Raw genomic sequence first — 19,554 nt, 5'->3', positions numbered from 1 at the left:
ACCCGGATTGACGTTGTGTTCAGAAGAATTGCACTGCTGTTGTTTTTGTGTAGAAATAAAAATTCTCATATTGAGCTGAAATTTTATGAAAAATATTTTCAGAATATATAAAAAATACTGACGAAATGAACTACCTTATCTCCATATCTTTTGTTATTAGTTGAAACCTACATAACATCCATCAACAGATACACTTACAGTAGATTTTTGGTTGCCATTAAAGCTACACTTTACATTTAACTGGCATATGTCCTCTTGTTAATGATCTGAGTATCCGTTCTCACTGCTCCGTGACAACTTCAACTTCGTATTCATTAGATCGTAGGTGGATATTTGATCTTATTTGGTTGTCTACTCCTTCATCCTTTAAAAAGTGTACTTTCAACTTTATTGAAGGATCAAACTATCTCAAAGTTTGGCCAAGTTTGTGGGAAAATATATTAATGGTTGTGAAACAAATAGGTATATGATGAAAATATATTTTATGATGAATATAAGGCTACTAATTTGATGGCCTAAATGTTGGTGTATTATTATATAAGTACGATCAAAGACGGAGGGAGTATGCTTGAAGAAAAATAGAAACAACAAAAATGATATTATTTTACCGTTTCGGTCTTTTATATACGTCAATTAATAATATTTTCGAAGATGTTAACTGAATTGAGATCAAGAATATTTTGGCAGTAGTAGAAACTACTATTCCTTCCTATTCAAATTAATTGACGCAGCCCCACCTCCTCCTAACGGGCATTGTATCTTTTTTTTTAACACAGTGCAATTAAAGTCACTTATATACACGAGCATACAATTTTTTATGAAAGCATGCACATATGCCCTATCCTTATGAGCATCTCCGATAGACTAAACCACTGGTTGAATATCGCCGCAAGCCTGAAATAAATTCAAAAATAATACGAGTACCAGTATCAATTCTAAGACTTAAATCCTGATCATGATATCACTGTTCTCCTGGCCATCCATGAGCTGGTTCGCACGGGCACGAGAGTAAAAACGACGGGAGGCTTATCGTGCCAACGAGCACTCGCTAGCTTCCATCCACTCTCCAGCCGAAGACGTCTGTCTCTGCTTCGTTCGCGTCTTTCCTCTCGTCGGGCTGCCTCGCCTCCATTCATCAATTTCCAAAATGGCATCCACTTCTTCCTTCCTCCGTTCGCCGGCCTCCTTCCAGCCGGCCACCGGAGCCTGCGGCCACGTCTGCTGGGCCCAGCCGTTGGCACCCCCCAAACCGCACCGCTCGCCACTCCCGCCGACGGCCACGCCCGGGGTGCCGCGCAGGCTCCTCCTGCCGGCCGCCGCTGGCATCTGGGACTTCCTCTCCGGCGGTGCGGCCGGTGCGGCCGGTGCAGCGGCCGCGCCCCTTGCCGTCCGGCGCGGTATGGAGCTCTTCAAGCAGGTTAGACTGTCAGAGTCTGAGAGGATAAAGATAAACCTCCTCTTACGCCATTTCCCCGCTCTGCTTCCGTAACTACAATTACAGAGGAGCTCCTCCCTCGCCTCGCCTGATATTTCTTCCCCCGTTGCATTTCAGGGAGATGTGGCTGGGTCAGTGGCGGAGTTCGATCGCGCGATCGAGTTGGATCCGCGGCAGAAAGCGTGTACGTTTGTGCTCCTCCTAATCCACCATTGTTGTCAGTCGGTCAAAGAAACAAGATCACTAGCTTGTGTGAGTGTTTTCAGATCTCTGGCAAAGGGGACTGTCACTGTATTACCTCGACAGGTGCATAATCCAATGAGTAATCAGGCACCTGACATCTGCAACTGCAACTATCCTACCCGCCGTTGGGTTTCAGTTTTCTTTCATTTTCGGACATTGGCATATACAGGTTCGAGGACGCCGCGGAGCAGTTCAGGCTGGACGTTGCTGCCAACCCCAATGACACCGAGGAGTCGATATGGTGTTTCCTGTGTGAAGCTCAGCTGTATGGGGTGGAGGAAGCAAGGAATCGCTTCTTGGAGGCAATTCTCTTCTCTTTATACTGTACAATAATTCAGTTATACCACGTATACAGCTAATGTCTTGAGGCAAGATGCAGAGTTTTGTTGTTAGTGCACAATTCAAGAACTTTGACGTCAGCCTAAAATGGGCTGACAACCAACCTGCAAATATAAGGTGCTGCATATGTTAATTGACTAACTGAAGATTGAGATGGGACAGTGCAAAGTTTATGAACAAACAAAGTAGCAAACAAGCACTGTTCCCTCTGCCAGAAATACTGAATGCCACATATGTGTGTGATTTCTGATTTGTTTTTGTTTTTTTTTGCGGGAAGTGTGATTTCTGATTTGTTGAATGAACCAAATTTGGTACGGACACAGGACATAATGTGTCCGACATGTAGAACTTTTTGGTACTCTGTGCAACAACTCCAAGCGGAAAGGGGCTGCAGGCACCGCCATGTGCAGAGTGTTCGATGGACGATCAAATGGTAACTCCTTGTGAATTCGCTTTTCAGGTCGGTTTAGATCGAAGACCCGTGATGCGCGAAGCTTACGCCTTGTTCAAAGATGGTGGGGACCCTGAAAAGGTGAGCTTATTTGAGCTACAATGCATACTATCTGATCTGATCTGTGTCCTTGTAAATTTCGGTAGAAAGTTAACTTTTTGTGGTTTTCATGTCTCCAGTTAACTTCAAATTTTTCTAGTAGCTCTGGTGGTGAACTCTTCTATGCATCATTATACGCTGGGCTTTACTATGAATCTCAGGTACAAATTGATTGAACAATCTCTGTGTTGGCATTTGTGCTCTTGTTTAGGCCATTTATGGATTTTGTAATAGTTGTAGCTGAGCTAATCTGCGACAAGCTGCTATTTCAAAACCGTGTGCTGTTTCTTTGTAGAATGACATCTATACATCTTTATTTTGTACAATCACCTTCCTCATTGCACCCACTTAAGTCCATAGATTGCAGGAATAAACTCTGATCAACACATCACCGCAGAAAGCAAAAAATCCACATCAACACGTAACTCATCAGATTATTTTCTTGCAGCTTGTAATTTTGTGTTAGAACTGGAACAGTTTACACATCTTGTAACCAGGCTAATATATTATTTTATGAAATTTCATGATCTCTTATCCATTGTATGGACTTACCACACTATAAACTCCCTGCGTTCTAATAGTCAAATGATTTATTATTTTCATTGCTTACGGAACAGAAGGACGCAGATCTGGCGAAATCTCATATTGTTGCTGCATGCAAGACACCTTATGGATCAAGGTCTTGCTTTCATTCCCCTTACACCTGGTTCAGACTGTAGATACACTAAGTGACAGCTGAGGCACATTTCACTAACATTGTACTTCTTGGAATAGGTCTGGTGATTACATGGCTTCCCTTGCAGTGGTTCATTGTCAGTGCCGCAACTGGACCCTCGAGGAATAGGAATCTTGAAATAGGAATGATACTAATCATTGTCATGGATTGCATTGGAGCCAACAAATAGGCAGCACCTTACAGAGAAGGCAGCCGGCGCTAAGGCTATAGATATCAAAACAGAACAAAAAAAAGTAGCAACTGGAGCCTAAATTATTGGTCAATTTTGTTTATGGTTATCTATATGGTATGAGAATTACTAAAACATTTTAAATTCGGTTCATTTGTTAAATTCTGAGGAAATCAATGGTTAACCGAACTAGCTGAACATAAGATGATTTTTCTCAAGAGTTGTGCACCAACAGAGCAAGTATGGGCATGCCGTGTAGTACTTTGCATTGCGTGTGCATTGTGTATGTGCCATGAACACATGTTGAGATATTTTTCATAATGTACCTAACAACAGTGCGGAAGTCGCACGTAATTTGTATGACTGGACGTCACCTCAGGTTGTTTCGAAGTCTTCTATTCATGGCGGTCGCCTGGTTCTCTTCCAAGGAAAGTAGGTGTCGAAGTGTTTTTCACAATGTACTCCCTCCGTCCCATAATATAACAGTGTGACAGTGTGAAAACTACACGTAATTTGTATGACAGTGTGACATCACCTCAGGTTGCCATATGGACATGGGGCCTAGATTTTATCCAGGTTCAGGCCCCTGCAATGCGAATAACAATCCTGGTATCAAGTGAAGTGGAAAGGAGCTGTTGTTTTGAGTGGTGGCCTCTTGAACGGAATCCACATCTGGAGGTGCACAGGGAACTTTCAGATTGCAATATCGGGAAATGCTATAGAGTTGGTTGATTTGAATGAAATGAATAACAGATTTAGGTATGCATTATGTCAACGCGGGTGACATACCCTTAAGCTAATAGTTTAAAAAACAATCTTATATTGTAAGACAGAGGAAGTACATGCTAATGGCAGTTGCTTCACGTGTACGAACGTTCTGTACTACCTCCCTTTCCAAAACCAACCTTCGAACAACATAGTTTGCACAAGGCCCCGCCCGCATGAACAGTAAATTCAAAAAGAATAGCAAGGCAAATCAAAAATCCGGAGAAAAATGGCATAAATATTTTTTTAACGGGTATGCTTAGTGTTCCAGGTGTGTGTGCACAGTTTCACGAAGAAATTTTCGGATTTCGGGTTCTGGCAGACCCTTGAGGTTCGGACTCTGGGTGCGCGCGGAGATCATCCCCCCCTACCGGCTCACGTCTCGTCGCCTCGCAAAGGATCTAGGCTACATGAAGAGCAACACAAGGGACGCAAGATTTATACTGGTTCAGGTCACCATTATGGTGTAATACCCTACTCCAGTGTGTGGTGTGTGGATTGCCTCAGGGGCTGATAATGAACAACACAAAGGAAGAACTGCCTCGCGAGGGGAGGAGTTCTTGTGTCGGAGGTTCTGGCTAAGGTTCGATTGGTCGATCCCCCTTTTTCCTGCCTTGAGAGCGGCAAGTCCTATTTATAGAGCAAGGCCCTGGTCCTCTTCCCAAATATTGAGCAGGAAGGGCGCCAATAATTTGGCCATTTTGAAGGGGAACATCTATACACTTATCCTGACCAAAGTTGGTCCTCGCCTGCCAAAGGCTCTGACGATGACACCTTCCTGGGCTCCACGATGACCTCCATCCTGCCGTTCTGCTGATCTTGGTCTTGTTGCACCGAAACGGTAACCTTTGCCTGATGCCTTGGCCTGTGCTTGCCCCCTTTGCACCGAAGGGGAAACAAGGACACTGCCCAGGCCGGCGCCCGCCTGGCTTCGGTCGCCATGGCTTGCGTCACAGGCACCTCGTGAGGTACCCCGCCTTGATCTCTCTGCCTCCTCGCGAGCCAGCCTGATGAGGCTGCGCCTGAGGAAGCTTCCTGTCGTCCGCCCCGCGAGGCTTGGCCCCTCGCGAGGGTCTTGAGCTTGTGTTGACGAAGATGGGCCGTACTGGGCCACTCCTTGAGCCACGCTGCAGGCCGCAGGCAGGCAAGTCTGGGTACCCCCGTTCCCAGAACGCCGACAGTAGCCCCCGGGCCCAAGGCGCGCCCGAACTTGGCTTAGCGGAGAAGCGAAGGGGCAAGTGCAAAGCGCCGCGGGCCCCAACAGCCTGCGGCCTTGGGCGCCGCGTGGCGGTTTATTGGACGTGGGCGTCTCCGCTTCCCCACGATGCCTCAGTACACGCCCGGCTAGGCGGACCCGTGGTTGCACACAGCCATTCCCCTTTCGCCGCATGCGTGCTTCCTGCCCTTCCTTCTTCTTTAGGCTCCAACCTCCGCCTCCAATCCAACTCGAACTCTCCCCCCCCCTTCCCATTGTCATGGCGCCAATGTAGGAGGAAAGGGGGAAGAAGCCCGCGCCCTCATCCCGCTTGGTCCCGGCGGTGGCCCCCGCCGTTGAGCGGTCCATCATACTCAATCCCGAAGCCTTGAACAAGGTCAGCTCTGCCCTTGCCGCTATCTTCAACGAATGCGGCAGGACCACGGTCTGGCCTGCGTCCCATGCCTCCTTTGATAGGGTCGTCACGGAGGTCCGGTTCTTCGCCGATGCCCTGTTGGCGGGTCTGGTTCCCCCCTTTTTCGCTTTCTTCAATGTGGTGCTCTCCCATTATCAGATCCACATGATGCACCTCGGGCCTGAGTCCGTCACCCTCTTGGATGTCTTCGCTTTTGTTTACGAGGCAATGGTGGGCATTCCTCCTTCCGTTGCCTGCTGCGCCATTTCTTCTCTTTGCGCCTGAGCGACCCCACTCAATGCTCGGGGTGTGTGAGCTTCCTTGTTGTGCCGGAGACGGCTGCTTCAGGGATCGATTTTGGCCTTCCTCCTCCTGCGGCCAGGTTCAGAGAGCGGTGGTTGTACGTGGATGTCGGAGTACCCAGCCCCCTGCTCTCGCACCCAACCTTGCCTGTTGTTACCAACTCGGGCTGGGATCATGAGACGCTCGTGAGCCCCCGGCTTGCCTTCGTCTGGCGCGCTTCTAGAGTCTGAGGGCGCTCGATGTGACGGTGCGCCAAGGTGGTGAAGGAGTTCCTCCAGCGTCGCATTGCCCCTCTCCAGCGACACTCTCGCCAGATGTGGGACTTTGCAGGGCACGAGGACCGTATGCGGCTTCAGGAGGAGGACCTGGCGCCTGAAGCGCTGAGGATAGTGCTCAGGGTCCTGACTGGCGATCCTTCCCCAGGCAGCCTTCGACACGGCGGTGCCCTCTTGTATCTCTGCTCGGGCAGGGCCGATTTTGTGAGGCAGATGCCCAGCTTTGACGAGTGGGGGCTGCGCCCAGCTGGCCTCAGGGGGCCCCGCGAGAATCCCATCGTCGTGATTGCCCTTCTGGTCGCCCTAAGCGGCTCCGTCTCGGGTGATGGAGTAGGGAGACGAGAACCGTCGGGGACCGAAGGGGGTAATGCCGAGAGGCTGACGCTGTGCGGAGCCCCACGGGTGGCATCTCCCGAAGCCTGTTCTGGAGCAGCGGCGAGCGAGGAGTCGCGGCCTTCGGCTCCTGAGGCTGGGGCTTCTGAGGCCTCGGCCGTTGCTCACGAGGCGGCGCCTGGTGGCGCTCTCCAGGGCGATTCCCCTTGCGCTGGTCACCCTGACGCCTTCTTCATGCCGCAGGCGGACCCTTGCGTCGAGCGCCTAGGCCGCTTCCGCATAGACTTCGAGGCTCTTTGAAAGATGAAGGAAGCCTTGGGTGGTGATGATTACCCCTGCCGCCTATTGAAGCGCAGGAAGTACTTTGCCATCGACGAGTAAGTCTTCCCCTTTCTTGGTCCCTTACTTTCCTGTTGCTTCGGCTGACCATTGCCTTTCAGGGCCCTTCCTGCCGAGTTCATGGAGGCGGCTGAGGAGCTATCCCCTGAAGCTTCGGCCTCTCCACCAATTTTGAGTGCCTCGAGCTCGAGTACCGCTCTTGCCGTGGGGATGGTCGGAGAAGTGAGCCATCCAGCAGAGCATCTTGATCCTGCACGCCTCATGCCCCTCCTTCGCGAGCTCCCCTGGGGCGCTGCCAACCTGCCCCGAGCTCCTCCCTTGGTCGTGGATGGTGACTGGCTGAGGTCGGCCTTGAGTTCCTCTTCTGGGGATGGAGTGGCGCCAGGTTGGATTCCTGGCGGGGTCCGTCCGGCGATTGCTGGGGTGCCAGCCACCCGCCCCTCACGGGAAGGGGGCATGCCGCCTCAGGGCCCTCCGCGTTCGCTAGCAGCGGAGGATGACACCGGAGACATGCTCGGGCGCGCTCGGGAGCGCCGCGCCCTTCGCCAAGTGTTTCTTCAGAGGGCGGCTGATGCAGTGAGCCAGCTCGGCGCGGAGCTTGCTGGCGAGGACGCGCGCCTTAAGGCCGAAGGCCTGCGCCTTGCTGAGGAGAGGCGCAAGCTGAAGGTAGTCATCGCCCTTGCGCGTCATCAGCGTGATCTTGACAACACGAAGGCCGAAGCGTTGTTGGCGGCTTCGCGGGAGGCCTGCTCCCAAGCCGTCGAGGAGGCTCGGGAGGCAGACCGACAGTGCAAGGCTGCGGAGGAGCGCGCGTGGGAGCTCCAGGCCTAGAGCAACTCCCTAGAACAGCAAGTGGAGCTGCGTCAGGCGGCCCTTGTGTCGCTGAAGGGGGCTTCCGTCGACCAGGCGGAGCTCCAGAGGCGTGAGGAGGCGCTGGCGCTGGAGGCCGCTGAGCGCACCCTTGACCTCGAGCGGTTGGAGACGAGGGAGCGCCTGGTGACTTAGGCGGAGGATGATGTCGCCGCGCGGGAAGCCCGAGTCCAAGAGGAGGTTGACCGTCGCGTGGCGGAGGCTCGCTCGAATCTTGAACGCGAGTACGGAGGAAAGCTGGAGCTGATCGGGGTCGAAGCGGAGGGCAGGACTGCCGCCCTTAAGGCCAAGCTGGATGAAGTGACGCGGCGTGCGGACGCCTCCGGGGCTTCCCTTGGCGCAGTGCAGACGGAGTTGGCTTCTTCCCGCGCCGAGGTGCTCCTTCTTCATCAGAGGGTTGACGAGGCTGAGGCCGTTGCGGGGCGGAACGAGGACGAGATACGCCAGCGGCAGACTTTGGAGCACGTGCATGGCCCCATGCTCTGCGTGCTCCGGGAAAGGGCTAACGCGGCCTTGGGCAACATCTGTGAGGCGGCCGTTGAGGATCCCCGTGTGATTAACTATGTCGGCAACCTTTGGTTCTTCACAGATGTGGTGACGCAGCTGGAGACTCAGTCGGGTAGGGCCGACAGGCTTGTTGAGGAGAGGAGTCGTGCCCTGCTTGGACGTGCTTTCTCTCGTGTCTTCAGTTATCTTCAGGACAGGGACCCCCACTTTGATTTCGCCGCCGCCATCGCACCGGTGCCCGTGGCCATCCGGGGCGATCTGGCGCAGTGGGTGGAAGACAACATGGATGCCCTGGTTAGGGCCTTTACCACTGATGACGACGGCGTGGTCGTGGCTGCCAATGAAGGCGGCGTGGTGAACGGTCTGGATGCTGATGACGGCGAAGGCGTGGGTGATGATGAAGCCAGCAACGCCAGCGATGACTCCAGTGGTGCCCCTGAAGATGCATTGGGACATTTGTCTGATTGATCGCGTGTTTCCTCCGCTATTTACTCTGCGCGAGAACAGTCGGGCTTGGCCCTGAAGATTGTAAGAGCATTTTGGGAGGGGGAGCCCCTCGTGTAAAGGTTTGCGGTTGGCGTCATTGTAGACATAACGCCGCATGCACGCTTATGCTGAGCCATTGACCCTACGATGGGATAGTTGAATTGTTTTACCTTTGGCCCGGACGGGTCCCGAGCGATCCTGCGGGGGTCGTAGTGCCCCGAGTGTCTCCTGAGTGGACCCACTGATCCTGTGATGAGAACCTCCTGAGAGGGCGCAACGACAGCAGTCCGGGCTGCATACGTGCCTGGCCTGGCCCGACTCGTGAGGGGCTCGCGAGGGGAGGCAGCTGATGTTGAACTGACGCAAAGCGGCAACCAGAACGCGAGAGATTGCTCAAACGAGACTAAACACCCCTTCCCCGAACACACGCAAGCCTCAAGCTCAAATCCAACTTAAATTCAAACCAAGGAAACTCGACAATCAAGAGAGAGGCAAAAAAAGCAAAAAAGCCGCGTCCGGCGCCTAGTCTAGTCTTCAACGTCTTCTCACCAGCGCGGAGCTAAGTGCTGCCACTGGGCGTGGGCGAGAGCCCCCAAGGCCCGAGGGCGGCTCTTCGGAGACACCGGGGCATGTACAGCCCCACTCGTTATTACGTGAGAGTGTCACGGGGCGGCGAGCTTCACAGGCACTAGGCCTTCTTCACAGGTACCGGCCTTGCTTCATATCACCAGACGAGGGCCCCGCCTTGCGCCACACTCTATTGCCACCGACGACGGCCAGAGACCAAGGATGCCGCCGATGGGATAGAGCGGTCGCCAGCGGTTCCCCCGATGACCACGGGTCCTCTGCCGGGGGCAGGCCCTGGGGCACCTCCCCGGCAGAGGGCCTACCTCCTGAGGACGCCTTGCTCAGAGCGCTGTGGGGGTGAGGCCGGATCTCGGCCCCTCTCCGGCAGCCCCCGTGCCCTCCTCCTGAGGGGTAGGAAGCTGCTGGATTGGGGCAGCCATCTGCCGCGGCGACCTGTACCTCATGTGACCCATGGTTAGCGTAAGCTTGCTCCTCAGGAATTAGCGGTACCTGATAGTTGCTGCCACTAGCGCGGTCGTCGAGGCTCTCCTGGGGTTCCCGAAAGATCTCAGCTTCCGGCGTCTCTTCCCCCCAGCCTGGGCCAAGGAATGAGCCATGGTCTTTGAGGGAGTCCTGGATTAGGGGGTGTCCGGATGGCCGGACTATGACCTTTGGCCAGACTCCCGGACTATGAAGATACAAGATTGAAGACTTTGTCCCGTGTCCGGATAGGACTTTCCTTGGCGTGGAAGGCAAGCTTGCCGATATGATATGAAGATCTCCTCCCATTGTAACCGACTCTGTGTAACCCTAGCCCTCTCCGGTGTCTATATAAACCGGAGGGTTTTAGTCCGTAGGACGGACAACAATCATACCATAGGCTAGCTTCTAGGGTTTAGCCTCTTCGATCTCGTGGTAGATCAACTCTTGTACTACCCATATCATCAATATTAATCAAGCAGGAGTAGGGTTTTACCTCCATCGAGAGGCCCCGAACCTGGGTAAAAACATCGTGTCCCTTGTCTCCTGTTACCATCCGCCTAGACGCACAGTTCGTGACCCCCTACCCGAGATCCGCCGGTTTTGACACCGACATTGGTGCTTTCATTGAGAGTTCCTCTGTGTTGTCACCCTTAGGCCCGATGGCTTCTTCGATCATCAACCACGACACGGTCCAGGGTGAGACTTTTCTCCCCGGACAGATCTTCGTATTCGGCGGCTACGCACTGCGGGCCAATTCGCTTGGCCATCTGGAGCAGATCGAAAGCTACGCCCCTGGCCATCAGGTCAGATTTGGAAGCCTAAACTACACGGCCGACATCCGCGGGGACTTGATCTTCGACGGATTCGAGCCACAGCCGAGCGCGCCACACTGTCACGATGGGCATGATCTAGCTCTGCCGCCGGACAGTGCCCCGAGCGCCGCTCAGGTGTCCGCTCCGACCATTAGCTCGGAGCCGACTGCGCCAGTCGGGGACGGTCGGTTGGACGCCGCCCCGGGAGCCGCAATCTCAACGGCGATAGAGCCGAATACCAGCTTAGTCCTTTGCAAGGCTCGTGACTCCAAGGTGTCGGGCTCCGTTCCGGACTCTGAATCTTCCGCACCCCTTCCGATCGAACCTGATTGGGCTCCGATCATGGAGTTCATCGTCACGGACGTCTTTCAGCACTCGCCCTTTGGCGATATCCTGAATTCACTAAAGTCTCTCTCTTTGTCAGGAGAGCCCTGGCCGAACTATGGTCAGCATGGTTGGGATGCGGACGATGAAGAAATTCGAAACCCACCCACCACCCACTTTGTAGCCACTGTCGACGATCTGACCGACATGCTCGACTTCGACTCCGAAGACATCGACGGTATGGACGCCGATGAAGGAGACGACCAAGAACCGGCACCTATAGGGCACTGGAAGGCCACCTCGTCATATGACATATACATGGTGGACACCCCCAAAGCAGGGGATGGTGATGAAACCAAGAAGCAACCCAAGCACCGACGTCAGCGGCGCCGTTCTAAATCCCGCCAAAGCAAGAACGACGAATCCGGCACCGGAGACATCAACACCCCGGACAGTGCCGAAGACAACCCCCTCCAGCAGGATTCAGCGCAGGAGGACGAAGGAGCCAGCCCTCATGAGAGAGCGGCAGATAGAGAGGTTGAGGGCGACAATTATATGCCTCCCTCCGAAGACGAGGCAAGCCTCGACGACGACGAATTCGTCGTGCCAGAGGATCCCGTCGAACAAGAGCGTTTCAAACGCAGGCTTATGGCCATGGCGAGCAGCCTCAAGAAAAAACAGCAGCAGCTTAGAGCTGACCAAGACTTGCTAGCCGACCGATGGACTGAAGTCCTGGCTCCAGAAGAATATAAACTCGAATGCCCCTCCAAGAGTTATCCAAAGCGCAGGCTGCTACCCCAACTAGAGGAGGAAGCAACTAAACCTACATCACCAGCGTATGATGCACCCGATCGGCAACCCCATGGCCGCGACAGAGAGGCCCTTCGGCCCTCAATCCAAGCCGCACCCCGGCGCCGCTCTAAGAATACCAGAGCACGGGGAAACGCAACAGACCTGCGAGACATATTGGAGGATAAGGCAAGGCAAACAAGATCGATCTACGGATCGCGTGGGCGCCCCACATCACGTGACGATAACTGTCACGCCGGATATGATAAATACGGCCAGGCCGAATACAACAGACAAAGCTCATCCGAGCTACGTCGCGATAAAGCCCAGTACAGGGGCGCCGCACACCAACTATGCTTCACAGACGAAGTAATGGATCATCAAATCCCTGAGGGTTTTAAACCCGTAAACATCGAATCATACGATGGCACAACTGATCCCGCGGTATGGATCGAGGATTATCTCCTTCATATCCACATGGCCCGTGGTGATGATCTACACGCCATCAAATACCTCCCGCTCAAGCTTAAAGGACCAGCTCGGCATTGGCTTCACAGCCTGCCAGCAGAGTCAATTAGTTGCTGGGAGGACCTGGAATCCGCATTCCTTGACAACTTCCAGGGCACTTATGTGCGACCACCAAACGCCGATGACCTAAGCCACATAATCCAGCAGCCAGAGGAATCGGCCAGACAATTCTGGACACGGTTCCTAACCAAGAAAAATCAAATAGTCGACTGTCCGGACGCCGAGGCCCTTGCAGCCTTCAGGCACAACATCCGAGACGAATGGCTTGCCCGACACCTAGGACAGGAAAAGCCGAAATCTATGGCAGCCCTCACGACACTCATGACCTGCTTTTGCGTGGGAGAAGACAGCTGGCTAGCTCGTAGCAATAACATAACCAAGAGCCCTGGCAATTCGGATACCAAGGACAACAATGGCAGGTCACATCGCAACAAGCACAAGCGCCGCATTAACAGCGACAATACTAAGGATACGGCAGTCAATGCCAGATTCAGCGGCTCTAAACCCGGTCAGCGGAAGAAGCCATTCAAAAGAAACCCTCCGGGCCCATCCAGTTTAGACCGGATACTCGATCGCTCGTGTCAGATACACGGCACCCCCGAACAACCAGCCAACCACACCAACAGGGATTGTTGGGTGTTCAAGTAGGCAGGCAAGTTAAGTGCCGAAACCAGAGAGAAGGGGCTGCATAGCGATGACGAGGAGGAGCCCCGGCCGCCGAACAACAGAGGACAGAAGGGCTTCCCCTCGCAAGTGCGGACGGTGAACATGATATATGCAACCCATATCCCCAAAAGGGAGCGGAAGCATGCTCTAAAGGACGTCTATATGTTGGAGCCAGTCGCCCCAAAGTTCAACCCATGGTCCTCCTGCCCGATCACTTTTGATCGAAGGGACCACCCCACTAGCATTCGTCACGGTGGATTCGCCGCATTGGTCCTAGACCCAATCATCGACGGATTTCACCTCACTAGAGTCCTCATGGACGGCGGCAGCAGCCTGAACCTACTTTATCAGGATATAGTGCGAAAAATGGGTATAGATCCCTCAAGGATTAAACCCACAAAGATAACCTTTAAAGGCGTCATACCAGGTGTAGAAGCTAGTTGTACAAGCTCGGTTACACTCGAAGTGGTCTTCGGATCCCCGGATAATTTTCGAAGCGAAGAGTTAATCTTCGACATAGTCCCATTTCGCAGTGGCTATCACGCCCTGCTCGAACGAACCGCATTTGCAAAATTCAATGCGGTGCCGCACTACGCATATCTCAAGCTCAAGATGCCAGGCCCTCGCGGAGTCATCACGGTAAATGGAAACACCGAACGCTTTCTCCGAACGGAGGAGCACACGGCGGCCCTAGTGGCGGAAGTACAGAGTAGCCTCTCAAGGCAATTCTCCAATCCGGGTGTTAAACGTCCGAACAACGTCAAGCGCGCCTGAAGTAACCTACAACAAAACCGGCTGGCACGTTCCGAGCAAGCATAGCAGTGCGGCCCCAACCCCAGCCCTCGCCAGATGGCGATATCGGTACCACGCGTACATAATTACGCTTTGGAAATACCATGGGCATAAGGGGAGGGGCACAACCACGGCACGCCCAGAATGCGGCTCAACCGCACTTAGGGGCTCCCTATTCTGCCGTTTCTTTTTTTATATACTTTTAGGACCCAACTATTCGGAAGGCCTGTCCGGCAATACACTCGCCGAACACATGATGCAACAGTCAGGGAAAGAACAAGTCGCGTCAAATGTCCAGGTGGTCTCTATAACGAGCTAAATACCTGTTTTACTTAAAGTCCCGCAGCTTGCCCCTGGAGGGGGACATGTCAAATAATCCCATCTATTGCTTATCGCACTATTTGTATCGTTCTACTTTCATAGCAGCCCTTTTTTAATAAACAATACATAGCTCTTATTTATTATTGTATTCATCTATTTTTATACAAATATGTTCAGTCATGAAATTATGCAACCGTACACTTTGGTACGGCCAATACACCAGGGGCTTAAGCACCCCATAACATGGTGTGAGAAGACCGAACACTCTCATGAGTGCGGCACCCCGAACTTATAGCACTATATGCATCGGCTCCGAATCATGTCTTGGGTCAATAGTTGCATTTGCCTGGCTCCCATGTTTTGGTACCTTACGTTCCGCAATGTTGGCTAAGGTAGCGCTGGGAGAACTACTGTGATTGTGCCCCAGTTGAGCTGGGTTAACACCTCAGTAGAGAAAGCTAAAACTGACCGTCATGATAGTGCGAGAGACCGGTAGCTGTTCGCGAGGTTTTTCGAGTCCTTAAAGACTTATGCCGCTTAGAGCGAGGAGCCGAACTTATCCGGCCTAGGCGTGGATAGCGCCCCGAACTCGGTCTTCCGAATACTAGGGGCTTCGCCGAAATTTAAAATTATAGAATTCTATGGCTAAGTGAGAGTGATAAAGCATTATAAGTCCGATGACCTGGTTCGTTGTGCTGAGCGCCTCCCTAGATGGACCCAAGAATGGGAACAAGAGCGCTCAGGTTTATCCCGAACACCCCAGCACTCATGGCTTGGGGGTAGAAGCCGACGACTTGCATCTCTCAGATTTGACAAACGGCCGCACAGAAGGTAATATTTTAAATTAACAAGCGTTGCTTAATGCATATGAACAAAGTTTTCAGCGTACAGGATAACAGATGCAAGTCTACTCAAAAATTACATCTTTGGAGCATTCACCCGCTATAAGGCGGGCACCCTTCAGGACGCCCTTATAATACATCTCGGGCGTGCGATACTCCTTGCCCGGCGGTGGCGCGTCCGTCAAAAGCTTCTCAGCGTCCAGCTTGCCCCAGTGCATTTTAGCATGGCAAGGGCCCGATGGGCACCTTCAATACAGACGGAGCGCTTGATGACTTCAATCCACAAACAAGCGTCCACCATCCGCCGCACCAAACCGAAGTAGCTCCCAGGCATGGCTTCTCTAGGCCACAGCGGAACTATGAGGGCCTTCATGGCCTGTTCGGCAACCTTGTGGAGCTCGACCAGCTGCTTCAGCTGGTCGCTCAGGGGCACCAGATGTCCGGCCTCAGCATATTGAGACCAGAACACCTTTTCCGTCGAGCTCCCCTCCTCGGCTCGGTAGAACGCGGCAGCATCAGACACACTACGGGCAGATCGGCGAACACTCCTGGAGAGCTCCGGATTCGGGTAAGTAACAGATAATTCACTTTTATATGCTTGCTTTGCATAAAGAATGCCTTACCCGCCGCTATTTTCTTTATCGCCTCGATCTCCTGGAGGGCCTTTTGGGCTTCGGCCTTAGCGGTTTTGGCACTCTCAAGAGCCAAGGCGAGCTCGGACTCTCGAGTCTTCGAGTCATGCTCCAAACTCTCGTGTTTTTCCACGAGAGCCTGGAGCTCTTGCCGCACCTCCACCACCCGCGCCTCCTACTTCTCTCGCTCGGTGCGCTCCAAGGCTGCACTATTTTCGGCCTTGGACACCGCTTCCTTCAGGGTCGCCACCTCAGTCGTGGCCCCTGCAACATTCATGTTGGTCCTGTCATTATTTGCAACCAGGTATATCTATATACATTTACATGCGGTATTACATACCCTCCTTGTTCTCGAGCTACTTCTTGGCACGGCCGAGCTCGTTTTCGGGCCGCTCGAGGCTCTCTTTCAATGCATTGACCTCCGCAGTCAGTGCGGCAGAGGTCAGTAGCGCAGCCTGCATTCCCATATTGACATATTTATGTTAGACTCCTGCGTATATCTTTTTAGATCCTCAGCTCGGCTTTTCTTTCCGAACACCAAACTGAGCATCAGGGGCTACTGTCTATGCAGTAACATTTTTATATGTTTCAAATACATACCTCAAAGCCTGTTAACAGACTTGTACAGGCTTCTGTCAGCCCGCTCTTGGCGGACTGAACCTTTTGAAGCATCGCACTCATAACAGTGCGGTGTTCTTCGTCGATGGAGGCGCCGTTAAGCACCTCCAGCAAATTGTCTGGCGCCCCCGGGTGGACGGAGGTCGCCGGCGTCGTAGGCTTGCCCTTCTTACGAAGCCGCCACCTGTCGGACTCTGGAACTGTTGACGGTTCCGGAGCAGTGTCCGGCCTAGGGCCGGACTTAGATCCCTCTGGGGCTTTACCCCCTTTGGGCCTGGAGTCCGGGAGGTCGCCTTGCGGCGCCTCCAGGACCACCTCCTCCTGGTTGAGTCCCTTTTGGGACTCTACCTCGGCGTCGTCCGCAGGGATAGGGGAGGAGGCCATTGGAAGTGAAGCGCTATTCACGTCCGACGAATTCAGGGAACCGCTCAACGAATCGCCGAGCTGACCCGTGGGCGGACTGCATAATTGAATTCGGCGTCAGAAGGTACCGTATAATAAAGGAGTGCCATAAGTTATTCGGGTGTCCGGATACTTAAGATTTTGTCAGGGGCTTGACCCTGGATGGCCATTCCTCCCCGTCGTCTTCGGCATCGGAGGCGTAGTCCGGCAGAAGGGTCCTCCCCTTCTTGGGCCCTCCGGCCTCCCCAGTTGGGGCGGCCTTCCTTTTCTTTCCTCCCCCCGCTGGAGGGGGAGAGGCTTCTTCTTTTTCCTCCTCCTCGTCTTCGGAGGCGGAGGGTGCTTCGGGGTCGTCGGGTGATGAATCCGACACCACCAGGCGCCGGGAACTCTTTCGAGTCCCCGTGGCCTTCTTCTTGGCCTTCTTCTCCGGCACCACGTGAGGTGCCGAAACCAGCAGCTTCGTTAAGCGAGCGTCCGCTGGGTCTTCGGGCAAAGGAGCCGGACAGTTGATTTGTCCAGCCTTCTTCTGCCAGTCCTGTTAAAGGGATGGGGTTTTTGATCCCGCATAGAATCAAATCTATGGAAAACAAATACCCTGTAATGGAAAAATTAAGCTCACTGCGCTGGCTTGGCGCTTGGCGTAGAATCCGCGATCCTCGGTGACGGGAGGGGAGACCTCGGAGCTCTTGAATAGCACCTTCTAGGCATCCTCGTGCTTTGTGTCGAAGAGCCGGGACAGAGTCTGGTGCTGGGCCGGATCGAACTCCCACAAGTTGAAAGCCCGTCGTTGACACGGGAGAATCCGGCGGAAGAGCATGACCTGGACTACAGTGACAAGTTTAACCTTCCTGCCGATCAGGTCTTTGATGCAGGTTTGAAGTCCGGTCACTTCTACCGAATTACCCCATAACAGGCCCGTCTCTTTCCAAGATGTGAGCCGTGTGGGGATGCCAGATCGGAATTCAGGGGCCGCTGCCCATTCAGGGTCACGTGGCTCGGTGATATAGAACCACCCCGATTGCCATCCTTTGATGGTCTCTATGAAGGCGCCCTCGAGCCATGTCACGTTGGCTATCTTGCCCACCATGGCGCCTCCGCACTCCGCTTGGCGGCCGTCCACGACCTTCGGCTTGACGCTGAAGATCTTTAGCCATAGGCCAAAGTGAGGCTGGATGCGGAGGAAGGCCTCGCACACGATGATGAACACCGAGATGTTGAGGATGAAGTTCGGGGCTAGATCGTGGAAGTCCAGGCCGTAATAGAGCATGAGCCCCCGAACGAACGGGTGAAGAGGAAAGCCCAGTCCGCGGAGGAAATGGGGGAGAAATACAACCCTCTCATGGGGCCTAGGGGTGGGGATGAGTTGCCCCTCATCTGGAAGCCGGTGCGCGATGTCGTCAGACAAGTATCCGGCCTTCCTCAACTTTTTGATTTGTCCCTCCATGACGGAGGAGGCCATCCATCTACCTCCCGCTCCGGACATGATTGGAGAAGGTTGAGGTAGGAAGTGCGGACTTGGGCGCTGGAGCTCGAGTGCGCAGGGATGGATAAGCAAAGGAGGAAGAAGGCGTAAATGGAAAGGGTAGATCCTTATCCCCTTATATGGGCGGCCGAAGCTACAAACCCCCACCAGCCTAATAAAACTCGCTTATCTCCCAAGCGTCACGGTTAATGGCGCGGTTGGGTTACCCACGCCCGTATTGATGAGAATCCTGGAATAAGGGGACACGATCTCTGCTTTGACAAGACGTGCCAAGGAAACCGCCTCGCTAAACGCGCTGAGGTGGAACAGTAAAATGATTCGAATAAAGGCTTGGCTGTGGCGTGATGTCACGCTGCGGAATACGTCAGCAGATTAGATTGGTACAGATATTATTCTCTCTACGGTGGTATGTGGAACTTATTTTGCAGAGCCAGACACTATCCTTGTGTTCAACATCTTCTATGAAGTGTTCGGAGGAGGAACCCTCCTTGCAATGCCGAAGACAATTTGCGCGCCGGACTCGTCGTCATTGAAGCCTGGTTCAGGGGCTACTGAGGGAGTCCTGGATTAGGGGGTGTCTGGATGGCCGGACTATGACCTTTGGCCGGACTCCCGGACTATGAAGATACAAGATTGAAGACTTTGTCCCGTGTCCGGATAGGACTTTCCTTGGCGTGGAAGGCAAGCTTGCCGATATGATATGAAGATCTCCTCACATTGTAACCGACTCTGTGTAACCCTAGCCCTCTCCGGTGTCTATATAAACCGGAGGGTTTTAGTCCGTAGGACGGACAACAATCATACAATAGGCTAGCTTCTAGGGTTTAGCCTCTCTGATCTCGTGGTAGATCAACTCTTGTACTACCCATATCATCAATATTAATCAAGCAGGAGTAGGGTTTTACCTCCATCGAGAGGGCCCAAACCTGGGTAAAAACATCGTGTCCCTTGTCTCCTGTTACCATCCGCCTAGACGCACAGTTCGGGACCCCCTACCCGAGATCCGCCGGTTCCGACAGTCTTCTTCCAGTGCGCGCCCTTGATCTACCATGTGGGGCACATAAGCTTCCGGGGCCGCCGCCCCAAATGCCTCGTTGTAGTGCCCCACGTGCCACGCAGTCCTGCTCGAAGTGTTGTCTTGGGGTGGTAGCGTGGTGGTCCGCAGGGGCCGTGGGCCGCGGCGAATGCCTCTACGTCGGTCGGAGGCGGAGCCGGCACTGCTGGTCGCCTAGCGCTGATGGCCAGGTTAGCGCTAGTGAGGCCTTGGAACCCGCTCGGAGCTGCATGGGCGCGTACGGGGCCTCCGTACAGTCCGCCCTGGACCTGGGGTGGCAG

The 19,554-nt window shown here is 53.6% G+C and overlaps 1 protein-coding gene across 1 annotated transcript; it reads left to right on the top strand.

The window, feature by feature from the left end:
- The first annotated feature begins 1,058 nt into the window (after nucleotides 1–1,058).
- On the top strand, nucleotides 1,059–3,835 carry LOC119349159. The gene is made up of 8 exons (XM_037617168.1): nucleotides 1,059–1,417; nucleotides 1,553–1,619; nucleotides 1,702–1,741; nucleotides 1,848–1,980; nucleotides 2,478–2,549; nucleotides 2,648–2,728; nucleotides 3,185–3,246; nucleotides 3,342–3,835. The coding sequence occupies exons 1-8, from the start codon at nucleotides 1,148–1,150 to the stop codon at nucleotides 3,409–3,411; spliced, it is 795 nt and encodes a 264-aa protein (XP_037473065.1). The 5' UTR covers nucleotides 1,059–1,147; the 3' UTR covers nucleotides 3,412–3,835.
- The last annotated feature ends 15,719 nt before the right edge of the window (nucleotides 3,836–19,554 follow it).

This window comes from Triticum dicoccoides, chromosome 1B, assembly GCF_002162155.2.
Source record: "Triticum dicoccoides isolate Atlit2015 ecotype Zavitan chromosome 1B, WEW_v2.0, whole genome shotgun sequence".
Classification (NCBI taxonomy): Eukaryota; Viridiplantae; Streptophyta; class Magnoliopsida; order Poales; family Poaceae; genus Triticum; species Triticum dicoccoides.
The sequence above is the reverse complement of the archived record's forward strand: the minus strand, read 5'-3'. Positions and strand labels throughout refer to the sequence as shown.

Coding starts and splice junctions, on each gene's coding strand:
- LOC119349159 (XM_037617168.1), top strand. CDS start 1,148: ATGGCATCCACTTCTTCCTTCCTCCGTTCGCCGGCCTCCTTCCAGCCG. Junction 1,620..1,701: donor GGATCCGCGGCAGAAAGCGT/GTACGTTTGTGC, acceptor GAGTGTTTTCAG/ATCTCTGGCAAAGGGGACTG. Junction 2,729..3,184: donor GGCTTTACTATGAATCTCAG/GTACAAATTGAT, acceptor CTTACGGAACAG/AAGGACGCAGATCTGGCGAA.